This window comes from Lissotriton vulgaris, chromosome 7, assembly GCF_964263255.1.
Source record: "Lissotriton vulgaris chromosome 7, aLisVul1.2, whole genome shotgun sequence".
Taxonomy (NCBI): domain Eukaryota; kingdom Metazoa; phylum Chordata; class Amphibia; order Caudata; family Salamandridae; genus Lissotriton; species Lissotriton vulgaris.
Window position 1 is genome coordinate 1,644,761,015 of NC_141695.1, and position 25,445 is coordinate 1,644,786,459.

The 25,445-nt window shown below is 41.4% G+C and overlaps 1 protein-coding gene across 1 annotated transcript in view; it reads left to right on the forward strand.

Annotated features, from left to right (window-relative positions):
* Positions 1-2,831: 2,831 nt before the first annotated feature.
* The window catches only part of LOC147706198 (somatomedin-B and thrombospondin type-1 domain-containing protein-like), a 113,053-nt gene continuing 90,439 nt past the window's right edge, over positions 2,832-25,445 (forward strand). Inside the window, exon 1 of the mRNA XM_086932625.1 lies at positions 2,832-3,476. Coding sequence (XP_086788751.1) covers positions 3,254-3,476 — 223 coding nt within the window. The 5' untranslated portion in view covers positions 2,832-3,253. The remainder of the gene's footprint in view (positions 3,477-25,445) is intronic.

Genomic DNA, 25,445 nt, shown 5'->3' on the forward strand with positions numbered 1-25,445 from the left:
AAAAGGAGATAAAACGCTAGCCCAAAACTATAGACCAATAAGTCTCATAGACACGGCGCAAAAAGTAATGGGTCGCCTAGTCCAGAACAAGCTACAACAATGGATTGACGATAAAAATATACTATCCCCCTATCAGGCAGGGTTTCGTCCACTGACCAGCAGTGTTGACCAAGTTCTCTATTTTTTAACAATTTACTGGAGAAACGTCACACTGAAAAAGGGATCGTTGTATGCTGTCTTTGTAGACCTAAAAGCGGCCTTTGACTTAGTCCCCAGAGAAAAATTGTGGCAGACCCTGGCAGATGTAGGTCTAAGCCAGGAATTCATCACCCTCCTTGTCCGCCTTCATGATAATAATTTTGCCAAAATTAGATGGGGCAAGCAAGGCGAAACCACAGATTCCTTCCCAGTAGAACGAGGAGTCAGACAAGGCTGTGTGTTAGCCCCAACACTATTTTCAATTTATATTAATGGAATTGTTGACCACTTAATGAAATCCCCAAGTGATGCCCCAATTATAGCAGGTCGCCACGTTCCAGTTCTAATGTTCGCGGACGACACGCTCCTACTCTCACGCACTCCGAGCGGTCTCCAGAAAGTGGTTGATGCCTTTGGGGAATTTTGTGATAGTAAAGGACTTGAATTGAATACTAACAAAACTAAATTCATGTGCCTAAACTATCAATCCTCATTTAAAGGAGTAATCAAATATAAAGGCATCCCCCTAGAAAAAGTAGACGCCTTTACTTATCTAGGCATCACCATGCAAGGAAACATGAAGTGGCAATCGCATATTGATAATACTCTATTAAAGTTTAACCAGCTTGCTGGTGCAGTAGCACTGAAACATCGTAAATCACTAACAAAGCCGGTTAATTCTGCACTAGAAATATACAATATGAAAGTGTTAGGTGCCTGCTTGTATGGGTCTGAACTGTGGGGGTTTTCTAATCTAAAAGAATTGAGCTGTGCCGAAAACAGGTTTTTGCGAGGGCTAGTCATGGTCCCACAAAGCACACCCATGCTCACTCTGAAATTGGACCTTGGCAAGAAAAACATAGAGGATATAGCCAGGCTACGGCCACTCCTATATTGGAGGCGCTTGATGGTGACCCCAGAGCTGTGTCATTATGCTGAAGCTCTGAAGGATGTCATTGAGTGTGACCGATTCCACTGTATCAAATGGTTAAAAGAACTCAAGGGGCTTCTTGCATTACTAAAATTGGACCATCTATGGGGTAACTGCGATGTGGCCAGCTTTCCATCGAAAGCAAAATTAAAAGAATTGTATTGGGAAATGGTGTATACAGTAATGTTCTGTAAAGGTTCCAATTCAGCATTGACAACCCGTTTCTGGGACATCAAAATGTATCCGTCATGTGAAATATATTGGGACATCATAGAACGTCCATTCGATAGGAAATTGTATTTCCAATTTCGTATTGGGACCTTGCCAGTAAATGCTTTTAAAAAACACTGGTCCCCAATGTGGGATGATCATTGTTATTTTTGCAAGGACCAAATTGAACACATTTCCCACCTGTTGTTTTGCTGTCCACAATATGCTACCCCTAGACGCAAATGGCTGAAGCCAGTTTGCCAAAATATTGGCACACGTAGTCAATCAACAGCCTTGAGAATACTTGAAACGGACTGCTCCACACTCTTTGTAGTCGCCGTAGCTAAATTTCTTGCCTGGGCATGGTCAATACGCACACGCACTTTAAAGACAAACCTCAATATATCATGATCTAGTGTTGTTTAAAAATTAGTCTATTGCATTGTATGAATTGTTCTTTTTTAGAAATTACTTGAATTTTAACCGCACAGTATTTATTTGGTAATATTCGGCTGTCAAACTGTTTAATATGTGTTTTAAAATTATTTTTAGACTTAGTATTTATTGTATAGGGATAGGAAAGATGCTTTTATGACAAATGTCGAATAAAGCTTTATAAATTGAAAAAAAAAAAAAAAAAATTGTAACATGGACCAGCATTGGCTGAGGTTTGGTGATCCATATTTATATATGGGAGAGGCGTGGCACAGCGGCCAGAGCAGCTGACTGCTGAGCTCGCGGTTCAATTGCCGGTGTCAAATCGGCTCAGCCTTATATGACTGTCGGCAATAGCTGACTTATTCTACCCGATGACACCCAGCGCCTTGAAATTTTTTTAGGGGTGATATGTAGGAAAATAGGAATTTAATTTTCCTTTAACTCCGATTTTTCACCAAGATGTGTTGTAAATAAGTAAACCTAAATTCTGATGATTTCTTCTCATGCAATTCATTCTTTTATAATCCGTTTTTAATAAATGTAATTATTTATTTTACTATTTCAGAGATTGTATTATAAATTGCAATAACATTTGTAATCATTATACGGAAGCTTCTTCAGACTCAATGTCCCTTATAATGCACACCATTTTGCAATTCGAATTTATATTACTTGGCTTTATGGGTGTTCGCTGAAATGTGAAATAAATCTTTGATGGTTTGATTGTAAATGGTTTAATTGTGTTAATTGATATAGAAATATGTGATATAAAATCCACTGTGCAGGTACCATATAGTACAGTCACTACCTTCCCAGATATTGTCCCAGTGACACCCCTTGTGCCATCGCATCCTCTATCCCGCACGCACAGAACTATTCAGTGTAAAGCACTTCATGTGTGACTTTCCCCTGCCTGGTGCAACGCAAATATTCTCTGTAAAGTGCCTCATTGTTGCTTACTGCTGGGTTTCGCAAGCACGTTTGCTTTTAGCAATACTTCCTGCACGGTAAACGATAACCTGTCCAATTAAAGTAAATGAGCCGGTCTAAAGGTCGCTTTCAGTGGGTGAGTCCGGGATCTGCGGGGTGGAAATAGAGGCGAGAACAATAGTGCTGAATTTCAGTAAACATTGCTGTGGGAGCACACACTTAGTAGAGATTTTCTTTCCGAACTCTGCGGGACACCTCCAGGAAACACTTTCTATTTTTTGTTCTATAGAATACGTTTTTATTTTATCCGGTGCTAATTTCATTTGGACGTGGGGTAATTGAAGGATTCCAACAGCATGTTCTTTCCTCTACTCTAAAATACTACAGATTAAGTGCTTTAAAAACCTGCCACTGGCCTCCATTTGGCAACGCCTTTCACCTGGTTTCCGGTTTGTTCTTCGTCGACAGGTGCTCAGAACTTTGGTAAGCGCGCGCCCTGTTCCGCCCTTCGAGTCAGCACGAGACCACCTGCGCAGGACAAATAACATGCACGTCGGCGCGACGCTGGTGGCCGTGTCCCTTGGGGTCGCCATTTACTTCAAGCAGGCGGGGGCCGGATGTCTGGAGCTGGGGCTCTGCTGCAGCGGCAGAAACCTGTCGTGCACCTCCACGGGCTGGAGACCGGATAGGTCCTTCGGGACCTGCTTCTGTGATCAGGCCTGCCCTCGGACCCTGGACTGCTGCCAAGACTATGCTGAAGCATGCACAGGTGAGTTTCGGTCATAGTGAGAAAGCACTATTGAAACAAGCATCGTCAACGCAAAAGGTCTCGCTTTTGCGAGCGTTTAAGCGATTGGCATATGCCTTTTATTTCTGTGTTTTAAACCCAACACAAGTATTAAAGGCAGTGTTATTTTTAATGCCAATAGCTCAAACTCTCACAAATGCGAGAGCACTTTAATGCTGGCCGCGCCCCTTTCTTTAGAATCTGCTCACCATATTCAGGTTACAGTGAGCAGCGCCTAAACAAAGGGGCAGGAGACAATATTAAAGTGAAAGCGCAAATGGTGCGCTTTCACACAAAGCAAAAATAAAATAATTTAGAAATGTTCCGCGCGGCAGCTGAAGTGAAAGCGGCCTGCTCTATTAATTTATAAAATAAACAAGCGCGCCTGCCAATGTGAAAGATGTAAAATAAATAAATAAGCTCGGCTGCTAAACTGAAAGCGGACCACGCCGTAAATAAAATAATTGAATAAGCGAGGTCGCTAAAGTTAAAGCGGACTGCATAATAATTTAAATAAATACAGTACTCAAATCCTGGGGTGTGCTACGATGTCCTGGGTGAAATACAGTAAGAGCATTAAAGAAAATAGTGCTCACCAACTTATATTGCAGACTATGTAACAACACTAGGAAAAGGTACAGTCGTTATGGGAGGTAACAAATGTAGACAAGGCGGTACCAAGTAGGGACTAACAACCCTACTACCGACTCGGAAGCCAACGTTTACTAAGGATATTGACACAAGCCAATTAAAAATATGGACGAAGAGTGGGCGGGGCTTCAAAGCCATACTCGACTACTGTATGCCTCGCAGCTGCGCATGCACTGCCCAGGGCCGGACTGAGAACCGAAACCGGCCCTGGCAAACTGCTGTGCTGGGGTGAGGGAGGGTCCAGCTGAGCAGTTTGCGTGGGCCGGTTTTGGCAGATTTTGTTACAGGGGGGCGATATTGCTGACCCCTGGTAACAAAAATGGCCCCCCAGGGACCCCAAACCGCTCCCCACCCTAGCGACGCACCGGGGAAATGCCCTGTCCCTTCTACGGCCAGTCCGGTTTGACCTAAAAAATGCACAGGCGTGGGCAAAGCTTTCATGTTTTGAACTTTGCAACTTCAGGATTTTTGTTTGGATAGAAGTTTAACCCCTCTGCCGCGGCTGGAATTCTGCGCATGTGCGGCACATTCCGATCGCGGGCGTGGTCATGACAGCTCCCGGCCGTCATCAGCACACGCCCACCGTAACTGATGACGACCGGGAGCCATCAGCAGCTCCGAAGGGGTTAAAACTGTCCATTTATGTGAAATATTATGCTATTGTGAAATGATGGTCAGTGTTGCTTTGCTACCCTAGGCTCATAGTAACCCTTCAGGGGGTTCCCATTAAGCTCAAGACCAATGAATATCTGTGAGATATTGGAGTCTCAAGGGCCCCGTATCATTTTCTGCAAACCGCAGGGTATATCATTTTACGTTTCACCACGACTTACACCTACAACATTCAGTATGTTTGGAAGTACAGATAAGTGAGGAAAAAAACCTTATAAATGTTTGTGAATCTTTTACCTGTTACGACTGTGTGTGTATTCATTCACTTCATTTGCATTGCATTTTCCTGATCTCCTTTCTGACATTTTTTTGGGTGTTCCCTGCCACTATTCTTCTGGATGCCACAGAAGGCAGAAAACCCCAGGCATATTGGGCTTCCTGCATGTGTAAGTGACACAACTGACATTGTCAATTACAGGTCAGTTTTGCATTGAGACTTTCAGGCATTTACCACTCTTAAGACTTGCATACGGAAACATTCTTATCGGTCTCAAGCCTAAAAGCACAAGTCATGGAGGCTCAGACACTAGTACTTTTCATTGAAGAGGTGAGAGGTGCAAGGTCCTAGAATGTGCGCGGACCAGCTCATTTCTTTCATTTACTTGCTAACTTAAATCCCATTGTTTTATTGAAATTTATAACATCAAAAAAGCTACTGTACTTCAAACTACATGAGATCACATTTACTAAAGTTTTTAGGGGCGTGTGCGATGTAGTATAATATAACATTGTACACACTGGCCTTTACATTTGTAAATATTATCTTTTGTGCTGTGTCTCATGAGTAACCCTGCACAATTTTAGCAAATGTGGGCCATGTCGTTATTTGCACCAGCCAATAGCATCCTTGCTACTCTACCACCGATGGGCTGTGAGGGGAGCAGCCCAATATGTAATAATACAATATTGAAATAATGCTTATCCAGCCTGGGGTAAGCTGGCGGGTCATCTATTGCTCCTATGGAGTGTTTGTTTACCCAAGGTGGAAGAAGCTACGCAGGTCACTCACCAGACTGTGCTTATGGTGGGGTAGAAATCTTATACTGACGTTTAATTTTTTTTAGGATGAGGTACGCCCTATAACATGTTAGTTGAAAGTACAGTGGACCAGATACTCCCATTAGGTACATATGCTGGTGCCTACTGTGTCATCATGCTGTCATAATAAAGTACAAGTGTTACAGATTTTCCTGATGTGCATATGTGAATAATACATTATTTGTGTAAATTAGTAATTTTAATGATGCATATGACCGCAACCAATGAATGAATGATTTTGCACTTAAAATTACATACTTATCTCATAATTATATGGGCTACTGTTAAGAAATGTTTTACTATTGGGTTGTACATCTCTGTAGTGCAGTTGCTGAGGAAACAAGTGGAAGATTTCTCATACCTTAACCCCTTGGGTGCTCATGACAAGGTCAGCTCGTCAAGAGCTACGGCGTTTCGGTGCTCATGACGAGCTGAGCTCTTCATGACCTCGCCCGTTCCGTGGAACGCTCGCATGCTGGGCTGATTCCCCTGCTGTGCTGAACGTTCCATTGGAACGGGTGTGGCCATGACGATCTCAGCTCGCCATGAGCACGGGAGCGCCGTGGCTCATGACGAGCTGACCTCGTCATGAGCACCGGGGCGCTCTACGCGCCCCCGCACCCCCCAGCACAGTGGGGGAAACAGCCCCGCACGGAAGGCGTTAAGAAATGGGTTGAAACAAATTTGTTTTTGTTTTGCCAGCACGACGGACGTTCATACTATGCTGAAATTGAAGTTTTATTAATTAATATACTGAAATTGTGCATAAAAAAACCCTGGTTTTGAAGGATCGGGGCGACATTCTATTTTCCTCCTGAGACTCTGTCCAATTATTTTGAGAATTTCTCTCTCACTTAGGATGCTGTCAGTACTGTTTATGAGTTTTACACTTAGAATTTAGAGCGTTCTCATTAGCTAACTAGGGTTTTCATTATAATTTTATGATCCCGTAGTTTGAATCAGAGTTTTTATGACAAACTACGCAATTTCTCTGCAATAATTTATTAACGATTCTGTATTAAACCTTTTAAACTTAATTTTGATCTAGCACTAATTTTATTCAATCAACAAGAAGATTTAACGAGCTGAACTTCCAAGGTAAATTTGGGGTTCATACAATATTGAGGTTCAGGAGATTATTGGGGTTCGGCTCCCACATGAGAATTAGCAAAGCAATAGGTTTTCCTTTCTTATGCTAACACATACAAACAGTGTGCACCCACGCTTGTGTTTATTTTCTTGGTTTTCTAACGCCCAAAAAGTAGTTTTTGCAAATGCTTCTTCTTTGCACCTCGGTGGTACCTCTCCTTGCAGCCAATTTTATGAATGGATTATTGGCAACAAGGCAAGCACATACACTGAGGCGTGTCTGTATGTACAAGGAGTGTTTTAGCATCAGCTGTTTGCCAACCTGCATCTCACTTTTTGTGTCTCGGTTCAGGGTCAGACTGGGGAACCAAAAGCAGCCCTGACAAAAAGATCTAAAATCTGGCTGCTCCCTTCATCTCTACATCCTATCTCTCTCTTTCATTCCACAAATTCTCTCTTGCCTCCTCTCCTCTCTCTTTGCCCTCTCTGATTGTTTTCTCTCTAGCTTTCAGTCCCTCTCTTTTTCTGTCTCTATTGAAGCCTGCGTGTGCTTTCTGCAATCAACCTTGGGGAAAATGGTAGAGGCCCCAGGAGCGGCCCTGGTTTTGAAAATCAGCCTCCATTGGCTTCAGCCCAATGGGAAAATGCTGGTGGAATAAAACACCTGTCTGGCTTAGTTTCAATTTGAAATGGGAGCCATTTGGGAATCACCACAGTTACATCTGTGTTCTGAAATATTCTGTGTAGTACAGTGTTTATTTTACAGAACTACAGCAAATTGCTATTCAGGGCAAAGGCGAGTTGCATTGCAAACGCCACCTCTGGTCCTAATAATGGTTGAATGATGATGTTAAGTGGCATATGATGTCACATGGCGACCATTTTAGGAGCACACACAACTGTGCTTGTTATCACTTTGAGGTCCATTGCAGGAACCACCTCTTCTGTTGCCATCTGTTTTGCCCTTTATTTGCTCAGGAGCCATCTAGCTTTCAGGAGACAACACTTTCCAGCAGTCATGCATCATACATTTATCTTACGCCGCAGGTCTCCATTTAGCAGACATATGAATGGAGGGCTGGAGCCATGAAGCATATGAGACCTGAGTAGGTCGAGGGCCACCAATCAGGTATGTACCTGCACCCTAGTGGCATATGATATTAGCACTCATGCCTTTACCAAGCATGTATATAGAACGCTGATGACTTTAACATGTCATAACTACATGTTTGGAAAAATAGCACCAAAAATATATATATATATTTGAAGTTTGGTGTCCATGGACTCACAATTAAAAATCACAAATTATGGTGAAGTCAGATTTTAAATTGTAAGACTGAATACGAGACTGGGTTGGGTGACAGCTGAGCTTTGTGCATTCCCTCTAGAAGGGTGCCTGATATTTGAATTCTGATGGCCCATTACCAGGCTGAAGGGCCTTCCTGAGGTAGATTGGGAGGGAGGAGCTGACACGTGTACCTGAATAGGGCTGTGCCTGTCTACACACCCAGAGCTGCATTACCCCTGTAGTGAGTCTGAAGCCAGGGCAGGAAAGACAGGAACCTTGTGATTTTCAAAGCCTCTTTGAAGTCACCCCCACATCAAAGGCACATTTGGGTTTAAGTACTGGACCCTGACACCACCAAATTAAAACTTTACTGGAATCAAGGACATTCTGCCTGGAAGAAGAGCTGCTGTGCTTTAGGAGGGACTGCCACTTTGCTAATTGCATTGCTGTTTTAGCCTGCTGCCTGCTGCTTTTTGCCTGGGAGTGAGTTGGAGTGGACATGTTCTCTACATCCTTGAACCCACGATTCTCCAAGGGCTTGCTGGCTGGCCTCCTGTTCTCTGAAGTATCAGGGCCATAAAAGACTCCTTGCAATTCTGCTGATGCTGGTGGACTCTGCAATCTGTGAGTCTTACCATTTCCTGAGCTGCCCTCTCCAGTCCTGGGCCTCAGAAGTGAGTTCTGCAGCTGTTTTGCTCTAAAATCTGCTCAGTGACGACTTTGCTCCAATCTGAACCAATGCAGTGGCATTCGACACCAACGCAGTGCCGAGCCGATCTGAGGATATCTCTGCGTGGGTCAATTGCTATGCAGGTCCCTACCACGAGGTTTGACGCCGACACCATTGCCTTGAAGATCAGCGGGGCTCAGGCGCATTGCTTGCATTGTACAGAGTTTCTACGCGGTGCCTTAATAGACTGTGTGGAGCAGCACTCACGCCTCGCCTCCATATACGGGATTGACGACGATACAGCACCTTTCCACTCCTCGCATTGTATCTTTGAGGTTTGCAATTTCCTGAATGTTTGTGGCTCATAATGTAGTATTCAATAAAGGCAAGACAGCAGCAAGCTGTGTACAGGGGTATCTGTGGATCCAATTTATGCCCATTGGCAAAGCTGCACGAAACACTGTTTGAATATGTGGAGTGGTGTGGCTCACTGGTTAGAGGCGGCAGACCCGTAAGCAGAGGACGGCCCGGGACCAGGGTTCGATTCCCGACGCGGCAGGGTCGTGGACCAGGGTCAGCGGGCTCGATAATTCTCGCCTCGGTGCCTACTCCAGTCAGGGACCACACTCGGCAACTCTGGGCATTAGCTTGCCTCATCTTCACAACGGCCCCCCCAGACCGCCGGGGATGCTTGGTCGCACCTTAGAGATACCCATTAGGGACCATCTCTCAGGGTGAGCCAGGACGGGTTCCCCAGCGGTCGAAGCGCGGAGATACTCCTCCGGGAGTCGATTCTAGCGCTATATAAACCCGCAATTAAATTAAATTAAATATAGTATGAAGCTTGAACAACATTTTCTTCAAGCAATGAATGAGTGGGGGATCGAATTAAACCAGTGGCTTAAGGGGGATTACCCAAAGTCACTCCATTTGTTACCCATGAAATACGGTATGAGGCTTCACAAGACCTTAAAACAGTTCTCTCTATGATGAATGTATGGGAAAAATTGGGGAGACAGGACCTCCCTCTGTTCGACACTTATGGCTTTGTTTTGCTTTCAGACAAGTGATAATGTCCATTCTGTTGGAATCAGGGAGGCGGGCGGGGGAAAGGGGCGATGCTTGAGCTAGAGGAAGGATGTGATAGTGCAGCACTTCCAACTAGGCAACAGGCCATGTTTTATCAGGTCAGCTTGTGAGAGAAGAAGGCAGAGTAGAACCAGCTTTTCCTCTTCAGTCTTCTCTGTCCAGGTAGCCTTTCTTTCCTGGTCTGCTTAGAAGGCTGTGGATGTCTGCCTTTGTAGGTAAAATTATACAAGTATGGCACATACAAATAACTTATACATACATCTAAGAACTAACATGTAGAGACAGATGTTCTAACACACTACACATGTTTGTGTGTATAGTTTCACTGTCATATACTTAGTAAGTCGATTTATTATGCGACTTAGGTCCAAAACTAAACTAATGTGAAATTAAAGAAAACCTCTTGAGCCACAGAAAGGTGTAAAATGGTAAACCAAGTATGAAGGCATGCTGTCAATATGAAGAGTACTAGAATCATGAAAAACATCAAGATTGTGTTGCACTAGGAGTAAGAAAAGAGCAGAGACGGTGTTAGCACTGGTAGCGCCCAGTGCGACAATCATTTTTGGCTACCACACACCACATGACCACCTCCTCCAATTCTCTCACTTCCACCAGGCAAAAATGCCCCTTATCTCTCCAATAATAAATTATTGCTAAGCACAGCACCCCACCTGAGGCCAGCACCCCATCCACGGGTCAGTGCCCAGTGCGGCAGCACAGGTTGTGCTGTCCAAAAGCCAGCCCTGAGTAAGAGCAGGGCTGGCCTTTAGCGTGGGTGAGCTGAGCCCAGGCCCAAAGCGCCAATATTCTGAGGGACGCACGGAGCTGTGTGCATTAAGGTGATACCAGCAGCAGCGCCCTTCTCAGCTTGCTCCAACCATGTCCCTATCTGTTCGATTCTGTTCGATTTGCCAGTTTAAAGTGGTTTTAGTCTTCATTATCGTATGGCAGATGATTTTCTTTCAAACGATTGAAATTGTATTATAAAAAGCAGTAATAAATATAAAAAAGAGGGGAGAAAGAGAGAAGGCAAATCAAAAAAGTACAATCGATCACAGCATTTTTACTCAAAATGTACATTTGTTCTGTGTCTGCTCAATTTGACAATACCACATTCCACACTGTAAGTAATAGGCACACTGTTTGTGGTCTATGGCAGATGATTTTAACACCCCTTTAGCACCTTTCCGTGCCGTCCCTTCACCCTCGGATCTTTGCTGGCACACATCAACAAAACCATCATCTGCATGAGGCAGCTAAGCTATCGGTGATTTAGGCGAGCTGAAGGAGGTCCGGGGATGTTTGTGCTGAGGAACCAGTCCCTGCTCATCACGGCACTGACCAGTGAACACAAAAGGGACCCCCTGCTGCTTTAATTCACTACCATCAGCAAGGGCGCCACATTTCTCTCCACCCATGCCGGCTGGCTCTGACTAAGAGGGTACCCATTTTCATGCAGTAATGCAAGCTAGTTTTAGGGTGACCAGATCTTGAGAACCAAACACCGGGACATTTTGCAAAAATAGAAGGATTACAATTTTACATCAATGGTGCTGTGCAGAATGACAACTCTTATCAACATAGGAACACGGAAGCAGCACTCAGAAAATAAATAAAATATCACTTCTAAAACCAGCATCATACCTGTTAATTAAATGGCTTCCTTTTACCAGCTGCTATCTAACACAATTTAAGAACACCCAATAAGTGCTTCTCGCTGGTTTCAGTCGACCACCTCTAAAAACTGGTACATGAACCATATATATATATATATATATATATATATATATATATATAACACAAGTTTTACATAATACAAACTGAGGAAGGAGATTCTATGTTTGGTTAATTTACTAACGGCACTTTGGGTACATAGAGAATTTGAACAAAGCTCTAATGTAATTAACTGTTTACTGTGTAGCGAATGATCTCAGGTTAATGTCTACTCAATATGCACTTTAAAATGGCGGCTACATTTTCCCAAGTGCTAACATTGACATGTACCCTGTAGTCTTATGTTTATTGCCATGCACCCATTAAGAGTTGGCGCGAAAAACCAGTAGAGGATCCATCCTTTTAAAATGCAGTGTTTGTAACAATTCAGTATCAGTGAGCAAGGGCACGGACGTGCCCGAAACGCGTCTGACGACATGCACAGAATAAAACCATCACGATTTGAAGTACGGCTCTGGCGTTTTTCTTTTTTGTTGTCTGCGTACCCGCTGTGTGCACGAGGCACTTTGAAAGTGACAAGACACTGGGAATTTTTTGAAAAGAGTCTATGATCTCCCATGGGAAGAGGATTATATATTGGCAACCATTGACGTAACTAGCCTGTATACAAGCATAAGACATCAAGATGGTCTCAATGTGGTTAGTTACTTTCTGGGAAGCAGACCAGTAAAATATTGGGCACACACACAAATGATCTTGGAAATGACCACAATATGTCTGCAAAATAATTATTTCCTCTTCAATGGGAAACTATTCCATCAAGTCTGTGGTACTGCGATGGGTACCTGCTTCGCCCCCAGCTTTGCTAATTTGCATATGGGCTGGTGGGAGGAGCAGGTAGTCCGGAAGCAGTACCCAGACATTTGGCAGACAAATATCATGCATTGGAGTAGGTTTATTGATGACCTCTTCATTGTGTGGAAAGGCACGGAAACTCAATTGGTCAACTTCATTAAGATTCTGCAGCATAATGATTTAAATTTGAAATTTACCAGTAACATAAGTAAAACTGAGGTTAATTTCTTGGACCTTACAGTCTATATTAAAGATGGTAAACTAGAAACATCTCTCTATCGGAAGCCAACAGCTGGAAACACGTTGTTGCACGCAAAGAGTTTCCATCCCCAGAACGTGATCCGTAGCATCCCTTATGGGGAAAGTTTACGAACTATACGTAATTGCAGCAATGAAAATAAATGTAATGATGCCCTTGAAAACCTAAGTAGACGTTTCAAAGCTAGAGGATACACTACAGAATGTGTTACCTCAGCAGTCACAAAAGCAAAGAAAAAACCGAGAGAGGAAATTCTTTTTGGGAAAAGCAACAGCATGAAAAGGAAAGTAAATGAGAACAAAAATACTTGTAGAATGATCACTACTTTTAACACTCAGCACACTCAGGTTAGAGGTATTCTAAATAAGCACTGGCACCTAATACGGAGTGATCCTATTTTAGGTAAAATTGTCACGAAAAAACTACAGTTGACATTTCGAAAAGCCAGGTGCTTTAAGCAGATGATGGTCAGCAATACTCTAAAAGCTCCTCTCCCCAAAAAATCAGCAAAATTGTGGCTTATCAAAAAAGAGGGTTTTGTAAAATGCCAGAAATGTAAGGCATGTATTCATGGCAAAAACACCTCGACCTATACGTCTAATCTCGCAGGCAGAAAATTCAAAATCAAGGGACATTACCACTGCAAAACTGATCATGCTGTCTACGTGCTCCAATGTCCATGTGGCTTGAAGTATGTAGGCAGCACCACCCTCCCTGTACACATGAGAATCCTGCAGCATCTTCGAGCCATCAAAAATGGAGATAAGGCATATCCTGTCGCAAGACATTTTGATAAAAACATGAAAGGAACATTGCAGGATTGTCTTATTTCGTGATAGATGCAATCCAACAAAATGTCAGATGTGGGAATTATGAAAAAAAGTTGCGAAAACTTGAGTCGATGTACATAATAAAGCTAAATAGTAAGTACCCGGGAGGTCTTAACATGGAAGAAGATCTTCATAGACACTTGTAATTTTCTAGCAGTGAAAACTCTCCGATGTTTGCAGTTGTTTTTAACATTTTTTCTTTACTTATGGGTGACATTAGGTTAAATGTTTAAGGTCCAGAAAAGAATGATAGGCATGAAATGCGTTGCCTATAGAAATGCCCACTTGGGCTTTATTCACAAAATTGTAGCGGCATAATTCCTATACAATGAAATGTAATGGTTCATGTGAGCACTTGCTCTAAACAGGCTTTCATCTGATGAAAATTATGGCACTAGTCACTTTACCAGATGGCATTTAAATTGTAATGCAATTTATGAAAAATGATTTTATTTATTGTAGACTTAAAATGAATTGAAAACGTCTACCAAAATGTATGGGTTGAGCTATGTCATGCCGTTTTTGATACATACCTTGTAAAAACTACGAGTCTGTTTTCTATGGCAATGGAATTGTAGTTTCATTCACGTGATTGAGCGTCATTGGGCTTTAAGTAGAGCAAACTTTATTTTCACTGTGGTGAACAAGCCTGGTGAACAGGCAAAACGCGTCCCAGCAGCCGACTTGTGCAATAAAATTTTGAATAAGCAGAACATGGCGTCGTCTTCCTGTGCCTGTGTGTAGAGGATTGTTTGATATATATTCACTGAAAAAACCATAGGTTTCACACCAGTTATAGTTAGCTGGAAATTTTACTGACATAAAACCATTGAAATTCCACGTTATAGTTAGTTGGACTCGCTATAACTTGCGCACCTGCAATGCACTGCTGATGACGTCACATATTACATCACTCATGACATGGTCAGTGACATCACTCATGACATCACTGTTGACACCATCCAGTGAATGTGTGTCTTTCTGAAAAATAAATATGTTTTATATATGTATTTGTAAAGGTCGATGGAAGAATGAATGTTTAAATAAGTGTGTAAATGGATGTTTTTTAAATAAAAAATTGATTGGTTAACTGGCTTATTAAGTGTATCTTAGTGAGTACATATATTAGCGAGTAATTTTTAAATATATGTATCAGTGTTTCACTTTGTGTATAAGTGGCTGCATGGGTTGGTGACTGACTCATTGTTTGTATGTGTTTTGAAGACCGCATATGTGCAGGACTGTATGGGTGGATGAGTGTGTATATATGTGTGTTAGTGAGTGAATGCCTGCCTCACTAGTGTCTTTATGAGTAACTACATATGTTTTAATCTAGTATATGTGAGTATTGATGTTTATAAGTGAGTATATGTGAGAGTGAGAGATTGTAAGAGTTCGTGTTTAAATAAGTATGTCTTTCTATAAGTGATTGTTTAAGAGAGTAAGTATGTGTAAGTTTCCTTAGAAGTAAGCATGGGCGAATTTTGCGAATCTCGCGTTCGCGAATTTTGCGGATTTGCGAACTCGCAATCCGCAAAATCCGCGAATTCTCGCGAATTTGCGGATTTTTTTTTTGTGTGTTTGCGCGGGTTTCTGCCAGTTCGCGAGGGTTTTGTACAATGTCGCAAATTGCGAACTTACCTGTCGGGTCGCAAGTTTCGCGAACTTGTTGTTTCTACGTGTCCAGCCTGTTTGGGACACTCTTCTTCATCACTGCCACTCTCTGTCACCACTGCCACTCTCTGACTACTCATGCCACCCTCTGGCCCACCCATGCCACCCTCTGTTTCATCACAGCACCCTCTGGTTGTCCAGTCAGTGTACATTATTATGGCAACGCAAGCACACCTTCCCTGCCTCAAGTGACCTGAATTAATTTGGGGCTGATTAATGTGTCACAGAATATTTTTTTAGCTGGCACCTGCTTCCTTAGTGCTTCCTGATTAGTGATCTTTTGCACTTGCTAAGTGCTTTCATTGTTGCAAAATTAGTTACAACACCTGCCCTGCCCCAACTGACAATAATGAATTAGGGGCTGATTAATGGATTTGAACTTCCAGCCTGGCTCCTGCTTGTCTCCCTTAGCTGTAATTCAGGACCTTTGTGGCATATGTGTAACTATTCTGAGGTTCAGAGCAGGGTCACATAATAGTTGCAACTGGCAACTGAACTCTGGAGGGGCCCCTCAGGAAGCACTACAGGAAATGGCTACTAATGATGAGCCTGAACTTTTGAACCTGGTAAGTAGTTTCAGTTTTGCTAAGATCGTATTTCTGCAATTTTGCACTTATTCGCGGGGCGCGAACTCACGCGAACAGTGCGAGCAAAATCCGCTGCTCGCGGATTTGCGGATTTTGCGGGAGATTCGCAAATCTCGCGGATTGCGAATTTACCGAAAATCCGCAAAATCCGCGAGCGAAACGGATTTTCCGCCCATGCTTACTTAGAAGTAATGTGCTAGTGTGTGTGTATAGCTGTATATGCAAATAAATGGATGTTCAATAGTTTATTTGTTTGCATGTGTGAGTATGTGTGTGAGTAACTTTTGGAAGACTGTCGGTGTGTAACAGGATGTATATGTGTATCACTACATATGATGAGTGAGTATATGTATGAGTGACTATATAGAACTGTTGGTGAATGAGTGGATGTGTATATAGATGGTGGTATTACTGGATTGGTTGTTGTAACTGGTATGGGTATCTCTATTTATATGAAAATTTTGGTTTCTATTTTTGAATATGTGTTTCAAGGGTTACATTACACTGAAAGGAGGTCTGTTACTCTGTCACAAGGATGGTGTCATCAGTGATGTCATGAGTGATGTCACTGACCATGTCATGAGTGATGTAATATGTGACGTCATCAGCAGTGCATTGCAGGCGCGCAAGTTATAGTTAGTCCAACTAACTATAACGTGGAATTTCAATGGTTTTATGTCAGTAAAATTTCCAGCTAACTATAACTGGTGTGAAACCTATGGTTTTTTCAGTGAATTTCATAGGTTTTTAAAATGCTAATTCCTAACTATAACTGGTGTGAAACCTATGGTTTTTTCAGTGAATTTCATAGGTTTTTTAATAGCAAATCTCTATAGGTATGAAATGTAATATTTTTATGATGAATTATATATTTTATAATTATGTAATACTATTTTTTTATGTTTTTAAAAACATTTGTTTGCTCCGGAGCGCTCTCAGGGCGCGTACCGATACGCTCACCGGTGAGCGCATTGCTACGGCGCGCCCCGGTGTGCGCACCGGGCAGCGTCCCATTAGCGCTAATGCCGCAAACGAAAACATCATCGTGACGTTTCGCGTAGCCGCGTCCGCGTGATACGCACGGCGTAAGCGCACCTGGAAGCACCCACGCGCATACGAACGTGCTACGTAAGCACCGCCGGGCTGGGGCGCGTAACGTAAGCGCGTCGGGTCATGTGACCTGAAAATAACACTTTTCATTGGTTCAAAACAGTTTTGGTTTCCAAATGATGAAAGCCCGGCTCATGTGACCTGAAAATAACACTTTTCATTGGTTCAGAACAGTTTTATTTTCCAAATGATGAAAGCCCCCACCTTTTTTCCTCATTCTCACTTTATTCTTTGATAGAGGAAGACCTGCTTTTTTCTTACAGATATGGCTACAGTACTATCAGCAGCTGGAGCATCTGCCCCACTACCACCACCACCACCACCACAAGGACCACCAGAAGATCACATCAGTGGTCAAGAAGAAGAGGAGGAGGAGGAGGAAGAGGAGGAAGGGACAAGGCGGTTCCTGCATGAAGACAATCCCCCATACAAACCAAGAGAGCACTTCATATGGGAGTTTTTGAAAATCCCAAGGGGTTTTAAAAAAGTAAACGCTGCAAAGGTGACTTGCCTCATCTGTAAAGCTGTGCTATCCAGGGGAAATCCTGCTAAAAAATATTCCTTTGGGAATCATACTATGATACGACACATGCAGCGTTTACACCCTAATAACTATTCTGCAGCAGAGGTGAGGGAAATCTGCAGTAACCTACCCCAATCATCATCCAGAGCCTCTACAAATAAAGAACCCACTCCATCGGGTCCAGAAGCAAGTGAGGTGATTCCCAATATACAAACAAAGTTTGGGGGATACAAAATTGTTTATATTGTATATTGTTTATTGTAACAAAACCATTCGTTATGGTGAAGAAAAGCATTACACTAATCACTGTTGCTATGGATCACCACAAATGCCAGAGGAAACCATAATTTTTCCTGTTTTTTTTGTGCTCCAGTTGAGCCATTTTCAATTCCCTTTTTTTTTGTTTCTCCCCATAAAAAATACAAAAAGAATAAAAAAACAGTTCTTTTTAGAACTACCTCCCAATTTATAAAAAAGGCTTCATTTTAAAAAAACTCTGTCATTCTTTTTTCCTCATGGTACGCTCCCCGGTGCACGTACCAGGCGCTCCCCCCGCAAAAATCAAAAACAATTTTTACTTTTTTTTTTGCCCCGCGAGGCCCTTTTATAGCCCCCACATCAAACCTTTGGCGTCAGTGGGGGTCCACTCTGCCCCCTTATGGTCAATTCCCCCTTTGTTTTTGCCACCTCTTGTGTCTCGATCCTACCGAGACACAAGATGGCGGCCGCTCCGGACTGTTTGGAATGTTTATAGACACCCGAGAGCCAATCAGCTTTCCGCGCGCAAGTCTCGTAGCGCGCCCGGTGCGCTCCCCGGTGCGCGTACCGGGGCGCGCTTATAGATATATATATTTTTTTTAACCTAATTTACTCAAAAACCACTGGAGCACATATCTTGAGACATAGCAAAGGCACATCGGGCTACCAGTCCCTACAATTTTGCCAAGTTTGGTGGAAATCCATTCAGCCGTTCGGGCTAAAAGTGAGGTTGACCGCCCTATGGAAATTAACATGGGGAAAACACGTTTTGGGACCCCCCTTTTATCTCGGCCCCCGCTTGACGAATCCCCCCCAAACTTTCAAGGAAGGACCGGAGCACCGCGAGGCAAATTTGAGGAAATTTTCAGGCAGATTCCTCAACCGGCGCCAAAGTTATTCACAATAGAATGTTGAGATTTTGCATTGAAAATAATCCTAACTATAACTACCTACTGGCAACCGCCAGTAGGTAATATATATATATATATATATATATATATATATATATATATATATACACACAGGGTCAATGAAATTATGTGATTTTGCATCCAAAGTCTTTTAGGTATGATTATGAATTTGCCGCATTTGCCACATAAACCACTATCCGCTGCATAATCTGCAGATTTTATCAATTAAAAAATGTGTTTTTTTTCAAACAGAGTAAAATTTACTAAAAGTGTGGTGGCACATGTTGCTGCGCAGTAAAGGGTTTTTGCTAAAGTTGACTGGTGCCCTTTCTGTTGCTCATTGTGTTTTTGGGTGTTAAACCAGTACTAATGATTTGATACCTTTGCCCAGGGAGTGTTATCCTGTGTAAAAATGACAAAATAAGAAATTAATATTAGCATAAATTGTGCTGCATTATGCCTCATAATGTACCTTTTCTTGCTGCATTATTTAGTCAGCCCTGCCACAAAATGTGGTCCCCCCCTGCTGCACAATGCCAGTGACCCTGTATATAGCTCAGTATAGATTTACTATTCTTAACTTTACATTTATCTTGATAAGATATACATTTTCAAGGTTCGTAGGTGTGGAGTGAAAAATAGTAAAGCTATACTTACCTTCATGAAATTGTGGTTGCTGATATTTTAGCTATGATATCTTGACAGATATGTTTTACTCTTTATTCTGACATACAACCACTGCAGATCAGAGATTTGAATCCTGGCACCTTCACCCAACTTTTTCTCTATTTGCGATTGATAAAATGAGTCCATTAAGCTGGGTAACACACTTGTTAGGAGCCCCTTGAAAAACTCCTAAAGAATGCAGTGTTTTTAAAATTTGTTATTCACTATAAGCCACTTCTATAAGTTAGGCTACATATGAGCAGAACTGCGTCTCACCACTTATGTTTACAATCTTGTTGTAAGGGCCATTGCATTGTATCATAATTAAGTTTACCCCAGACATAACCAAGCTGCAGTTCACAACAGCAACAACGTTTTACTTACAAAGTGGAATTAAAACGTCGAGACTGGCCTTTGAGAAGCAAGAAGAGGCAGCCAAATTTGTCCATGATGAAACTCCGAAATCTGTTTCCTTGCCAAAGGGCATTTTAAACACTTGATCTTGCACTGTGTAAACTATTTCTATTTTGTGCCTTCTGTCTCTTGTTTTTTTAGACGTTTTGAAGGGTTTTCATTGTTTTTTTAATACTTTTGTTGAAAGAGACCACACACAATATCTTCACACTAAATTTATCAGACCTTGGGGTTGACAGACACAGAACACAGAGGCTGGAAAACGAGGGTTGAGTTCTTATTTAGAAAATGTCTTTTTAAACATAATGTTTACCAGATTTTTAAACGTCAGTAAACTTATGGCAGGTGATACAGTAACATGGTATTCTCGATTTTAAACTACTAATCTTCTCATTATTAACTTCCTCTATAACATTTCGATACATCTTTAATTTTAAATAGAACCATTTTTCATCGGTTCGTCAAAAACTGGAGTTTTCCCAGTTTGGAGCAAATTAATGAAGCAGTTTAGTTTAATTTTAGTCCATAATTCACCCTGCAATCTCTTTTAGACTGTGAAATATAGACAAAACTCCCAGTCCACCTAAACATGCATCAAAGCAGAAGATTTTTAGGCCAGGGACTATCACTCAGCCTGATTAAATCCCTCGGGTCAATGTAAAATAAATCCAAATCTTAATTGGGGTTGCCACCTCCGTGAACGGGAAATGTATTACAATTCTGGGAATGCAGCACCGAGTCAGATATAATTTATCATAAATTAAGACATAGCCACACCAGTGCATGGATTGAAATATATATGCATGAAAACCGAAGTTATCTTTCTCAGAGTATGGTAGCATTGCTCACTGCTTTAAATAGTGCTTTGGATGGAGTGCAGGGATCCGGTACCTTAAGATCTGACCACAATAAAGGCAACGAGGATTTCACCTTTACTGTCCACCTACGCCACCTTCAGTTGTATAAGAATCATTCTGCAATGTTTGTGTGTATAGGGATCTTGTATAGCTCGACCCTAGCTACAAGGCCACAGAGCATTGCAGAGAGTACGCTGGAATATTGCAGAAGGGTTATCGAGTGGTCACAAAAGCTTGAACAAAGTACCGAGGTATAGTTTTACTATTATTAACTCCAAGTCTATCAGCCTGATTCATCAAGCCGAAATCGGCTCGCAAAGGGCCAGATTCTGAGAATCTGGCCCTTTGCGAGCGCTATTTTTGCATTTGGGCTTCATCATCCCAAATGCAAAAATCGATAATAGCGATTTCGCTATTTTGCGAGGAATTACATTTAAGGAATCTCTATTTGAGATTCCTTAAATGCAATTCATCATCCATTTAAAATTTGCAAATTCGCAATTTCGGCCCGCTATTTACCGCGAGGTCATACCTCGTGGTAAATAGCGAAAACTCTGAAAAATGCTTTTAAAAGCATTTTTCTGAGTTGCATGTTGCACACACACATGTCCTTTGGACATGTGTGTGCTCAACACCTGTTTAAATTAGCATTTAAGGGGTGCTACAGGGTGTCCTCTGGACACCCCTAGCACCCTTTAAATCGCTATCTTATTTGCGATTAGCTAATTGCTAATCGCAAATAAGGAATACTCCCCATTCATTCCTATGGGCCTTTTGGCCCATAGGAATGAATGGGGAGTTATTCCTTATTTGCGATTAGCAATTTGCTAATCGCAAATAAGGAATCTGTAGGAATTGCAAAAAATGTTGCTATTCCTACATGAATCCCGTTTTGCGTGTCTGGAATAGCGATTCCTTATGATTCGCTATTTCAGACTCTCAAAACCTCCCAATGATGAATCAGGCTGTAAGTACCTCGAAGATATCTAGCATCAGCTATGTTTAGGTGGAGTTAAGTATGAGAAGTCTATACATACTTATCTGCCAATATTTTTTTCCCCTTCATATTTGGTCATGAAATGGTGACCACACAAAATTAATTCCTGCACATTCTAGATCCACATACAGGGTGGGACTTGAACAAAATTAGGCCCGGGCATCAAAATAAAAGTGACCCCCTTTCGCAAACCAGATAGTTAAAAAAATTGGGCCACATTTGCAAATTGGCCAATCATGACAGTTTTGAGCTTGTAAAGACAAGCTATATTTGTATTTTAAAGAAATGGGAGGTTGCATGCATAAGTATTTGCTGCAGGCAAAGCTTGTTGTAATATTAGGGAAATATACATCAAAAAATGACCTACCTGGCCTTAAAACAAGCCCACAAACTGCTAAAAAAGGGCCTACACACTGATCAGTCAGATCAGCCCATGTGGCTCTGCCTGATTGCCTTATATGCCAGTCCAACACTGCCCACACTCACTGCACAAAGTTGGGGGCAGTGAGCAGGAATCCAGATGATGTGCATGACAGAGATAATGCCAGCGGGGCAGTGATGCTTACTCCTCGGTTCCATCATTTGGATGGATACACATGATTGAGGTGCTGCTTGAACTGAGGTATCTTCAGTTCCTAATTTAAAAACCGGAGTGATGGAGCTTGCTTGACCTGCTTGTGGAGGGAGTTTCAAAGGCGTGAGCCCTGAATATCAATAACAGAATATTGATGGTAAACGATAATGAGGATAATATATCCATAATACAATTTAAAAAAGTAAGTACGTCTAGATATATATATGTACAGTGGTGATATATATATATATATATATATTCACTGAAAAAAACATAGGTTTCACACCAGTTATAGTTAGCTGGAAATTTTACTGACATAAAACCATTGAAATTCCCACGTTATAGTTAGTTGGACTCACTATAACTTGCGCGCCTGCAATGCACTGCTGATGACGTCACATATTACATCACTCATGCCATGGTCAGTGACATCACTCATGACATCACTGATGACACCATCCAGTGAATGTGTGTCTTTCTGAAAAATAAATATGTTTATATATGTATATGTAAAGGTCGATGGAAGAATAAATGTTTAAATAAGTGTCTAAATGGATGTTTTTCTTTAAAAAAATTGATTGGTTAACTGGCTTATTAAGTGTATCTTAGTGAATGCATATATTAGCGAGTAATGTTTAAATATTTAAATATATGTATCAGTGTTTTACTTTGTGTATAAGTAGCTGCATGGGTTGGTGAGTACCTACATGTGTGAGTACATGGGTTATTAGATTTTTTTTTAGTATCGGAATGAGTGTCTGTATGGTTTGGTGGGGGTATTACTTAGCACATAGATGCATCAATGACTGACTCACTGTTTGTATGTGTTTTGAAGACCGCATATGTGTAGGATTGTAAGGGTGGATGAGTGTGTATATGTGTGTGTTAGTGAGTGAATGACTGTCTCACTAGTGTCTTTATCAGTAACGACATATGTTTTAATCTAGTATATGTGAGTATTGATGTATATAAGTGAGTATATGTGAGAGTGAGAGATTGTAAGAGTTCCTGTTTAAATAAGTATGTCTTTCTATAAGTGTTGATTTATTTAAGTAAGTATGTGAAAGTTTCCTTAGAAGTAAGGTGGTAGCGTGTGTATAGTTGTATATGCAAATAAATGGATGTTCAAAAGTTTATTTGCATGTGTGAGTATGTGTGTGTGTAACTTTTGGATGACTGTAGGTGTGTAACAGGATGTATAGGTGTATCACTACATATGATGAGTGAGTATATGTATGAGTGACTATATAGAACTATTGGTGAATGAGTGGAAGTGTATATAGATGGTGGAATTACTGAATTGGTTGTTCTAACTGGTATGGGTATCTATGGGTATCTCCATTTTTTTGAAAATGTTAGTTTCTATTTTTGAATATGTGTTTCAAGGGTTACATTACACTGAAAGGAGGTCTGTCACTCTGTCACAAGGATCGTGTCATCAGTGATGTCATGAGTGATGTCACTGACCATGTCATGAGTGATGTAATATGACGTCATCAGCAGTGCATTGCAGGCGCGCAAGCTATAGTGAGTCCAACTAACTATAACGTGGGAATTTCAATGGTTTTATGTCAGTAAAATTTCCAGCTAACTATAACTTGTGTGAAACCTATGGTTTTTTCCAGCTAACTATAACTGGTGTGAAACCTACGTTTTTTTTAGTGAATTTAATAGGTTTTTTAAATGCTAATTCCTAACTATAACTGGTGTGAAACCTATGTTTTTTTTAGCTAACTATAACTGGTGTGAAACCTACGTTTTTTTAGTGAATTTAATAGGTTTTTTAAATGCTAATTCCTAACTATAACTGGTGTGAAACCTATGTTTTTTTAGTGAATTTCATAGGTTTTTTAATAGCAAATCTCTATAGGTATGAAATGTAATATTTTTTATTACGAATTGTATATTGTATAATTATGTAATATTTATTTATTAAATTTTTTTTTGCCCCGGTGCTCGTACCGATGCGCTCACCGGTAAGCGCAGTGCTATGGTGCGCCTCGGGGCGCGTACCGGTGAGCTTCCCGTTAGCGCTATTGCCGCGATCGAAAACAACATCGTGAAGTATCGCGTAGCCGCGTGATGCGTCATATGAAGCACAGCGTAAGCGCACCAAGAAGTACACGAGTGCATACGATCGCGAAACGTCTTGATGCGCTTACGCCCCGGGGCGCGTAGCGTAAGCGCGTCGGGTCATGTGACCTGAAAATAACAATCTTCATTGGTTCACAACACTTTTGGTTTCCAAATGATGAAAGCCCTGCTCATGTGACTTGAAAATAACACTTTTCATTGGTCCAGAACAGTTTTGTTTTCCAAATGATGAAAGCCCCCACCTTTTTTCCTTATTCTGACTTTGTCCTTTGACTGAGGAAGACCTGTTTGAAGATCTGTCTCCAATCTTTAAAACTTTAAAATGGTTACAGTAGCAGCAGCAGCTGGAGCATTTGCCCCACCACCACCACCAACACCATCAAAAAGACCACCAGAAGATCACATTGGTGGTCAAGAAGAAGAGGAGGAGGATGATGAAGAGGAGGGACAGACAAGGCATTTCCTGCCTGAAGTTAATCAGCCCTACAAACCAAAAGAGCACTTCGTATGGCAGTTCTACAAAATCCCAAGGGGTTTCAAAAAAGTCAACGCTACGAAGGTAACTTGTCTGATTTGTGATGCAGAGTTGTCCAGGGGGAACCCTAACAAAAAATATTCCTTCGGGAATCATACCATGATTCGGCACATGATCCGTTGGCACCCAATCAACTATTCTGCTGCAGAGGTAAGGGACCTCTGCAGTAAGCTACCCCCATCAACATCTAAACCCTCAACATCGAAAGAAGCAACTCCATCGGGTTCAGAGGCAACAGAGACAATGCCTATCATACAACCAAAATTTAATGATTTTAAAATCATGTGCAAATATTGTGGAAAGTTAATTTGCTATGGTGAGCAAAGTATAAAACTTATCATCTGTGCTGGGGATAACCATAAGTGCCCGAAAAAACCCTAATTGTTTTTTTTTTTTTTGCTCCAGTTGAGCCATTTCCAATTCCCTGTTTTTTGTTTCTCCCCATAAAAAATACAAAAAAATATAAAACTGTTCAGAAAACCCCAAAAAAGTAAAAAATGTTCAAAAAAACAATAAAAAAATATAAAACAACAAAAAGAAGAAAAAAAACAGTTATTTTTAGAACTACCTCCAATTTATAAAAAAAGGCTACTTTTTTTTTTAAAACTGTCATTCTTTTTTCCCAATGGTACG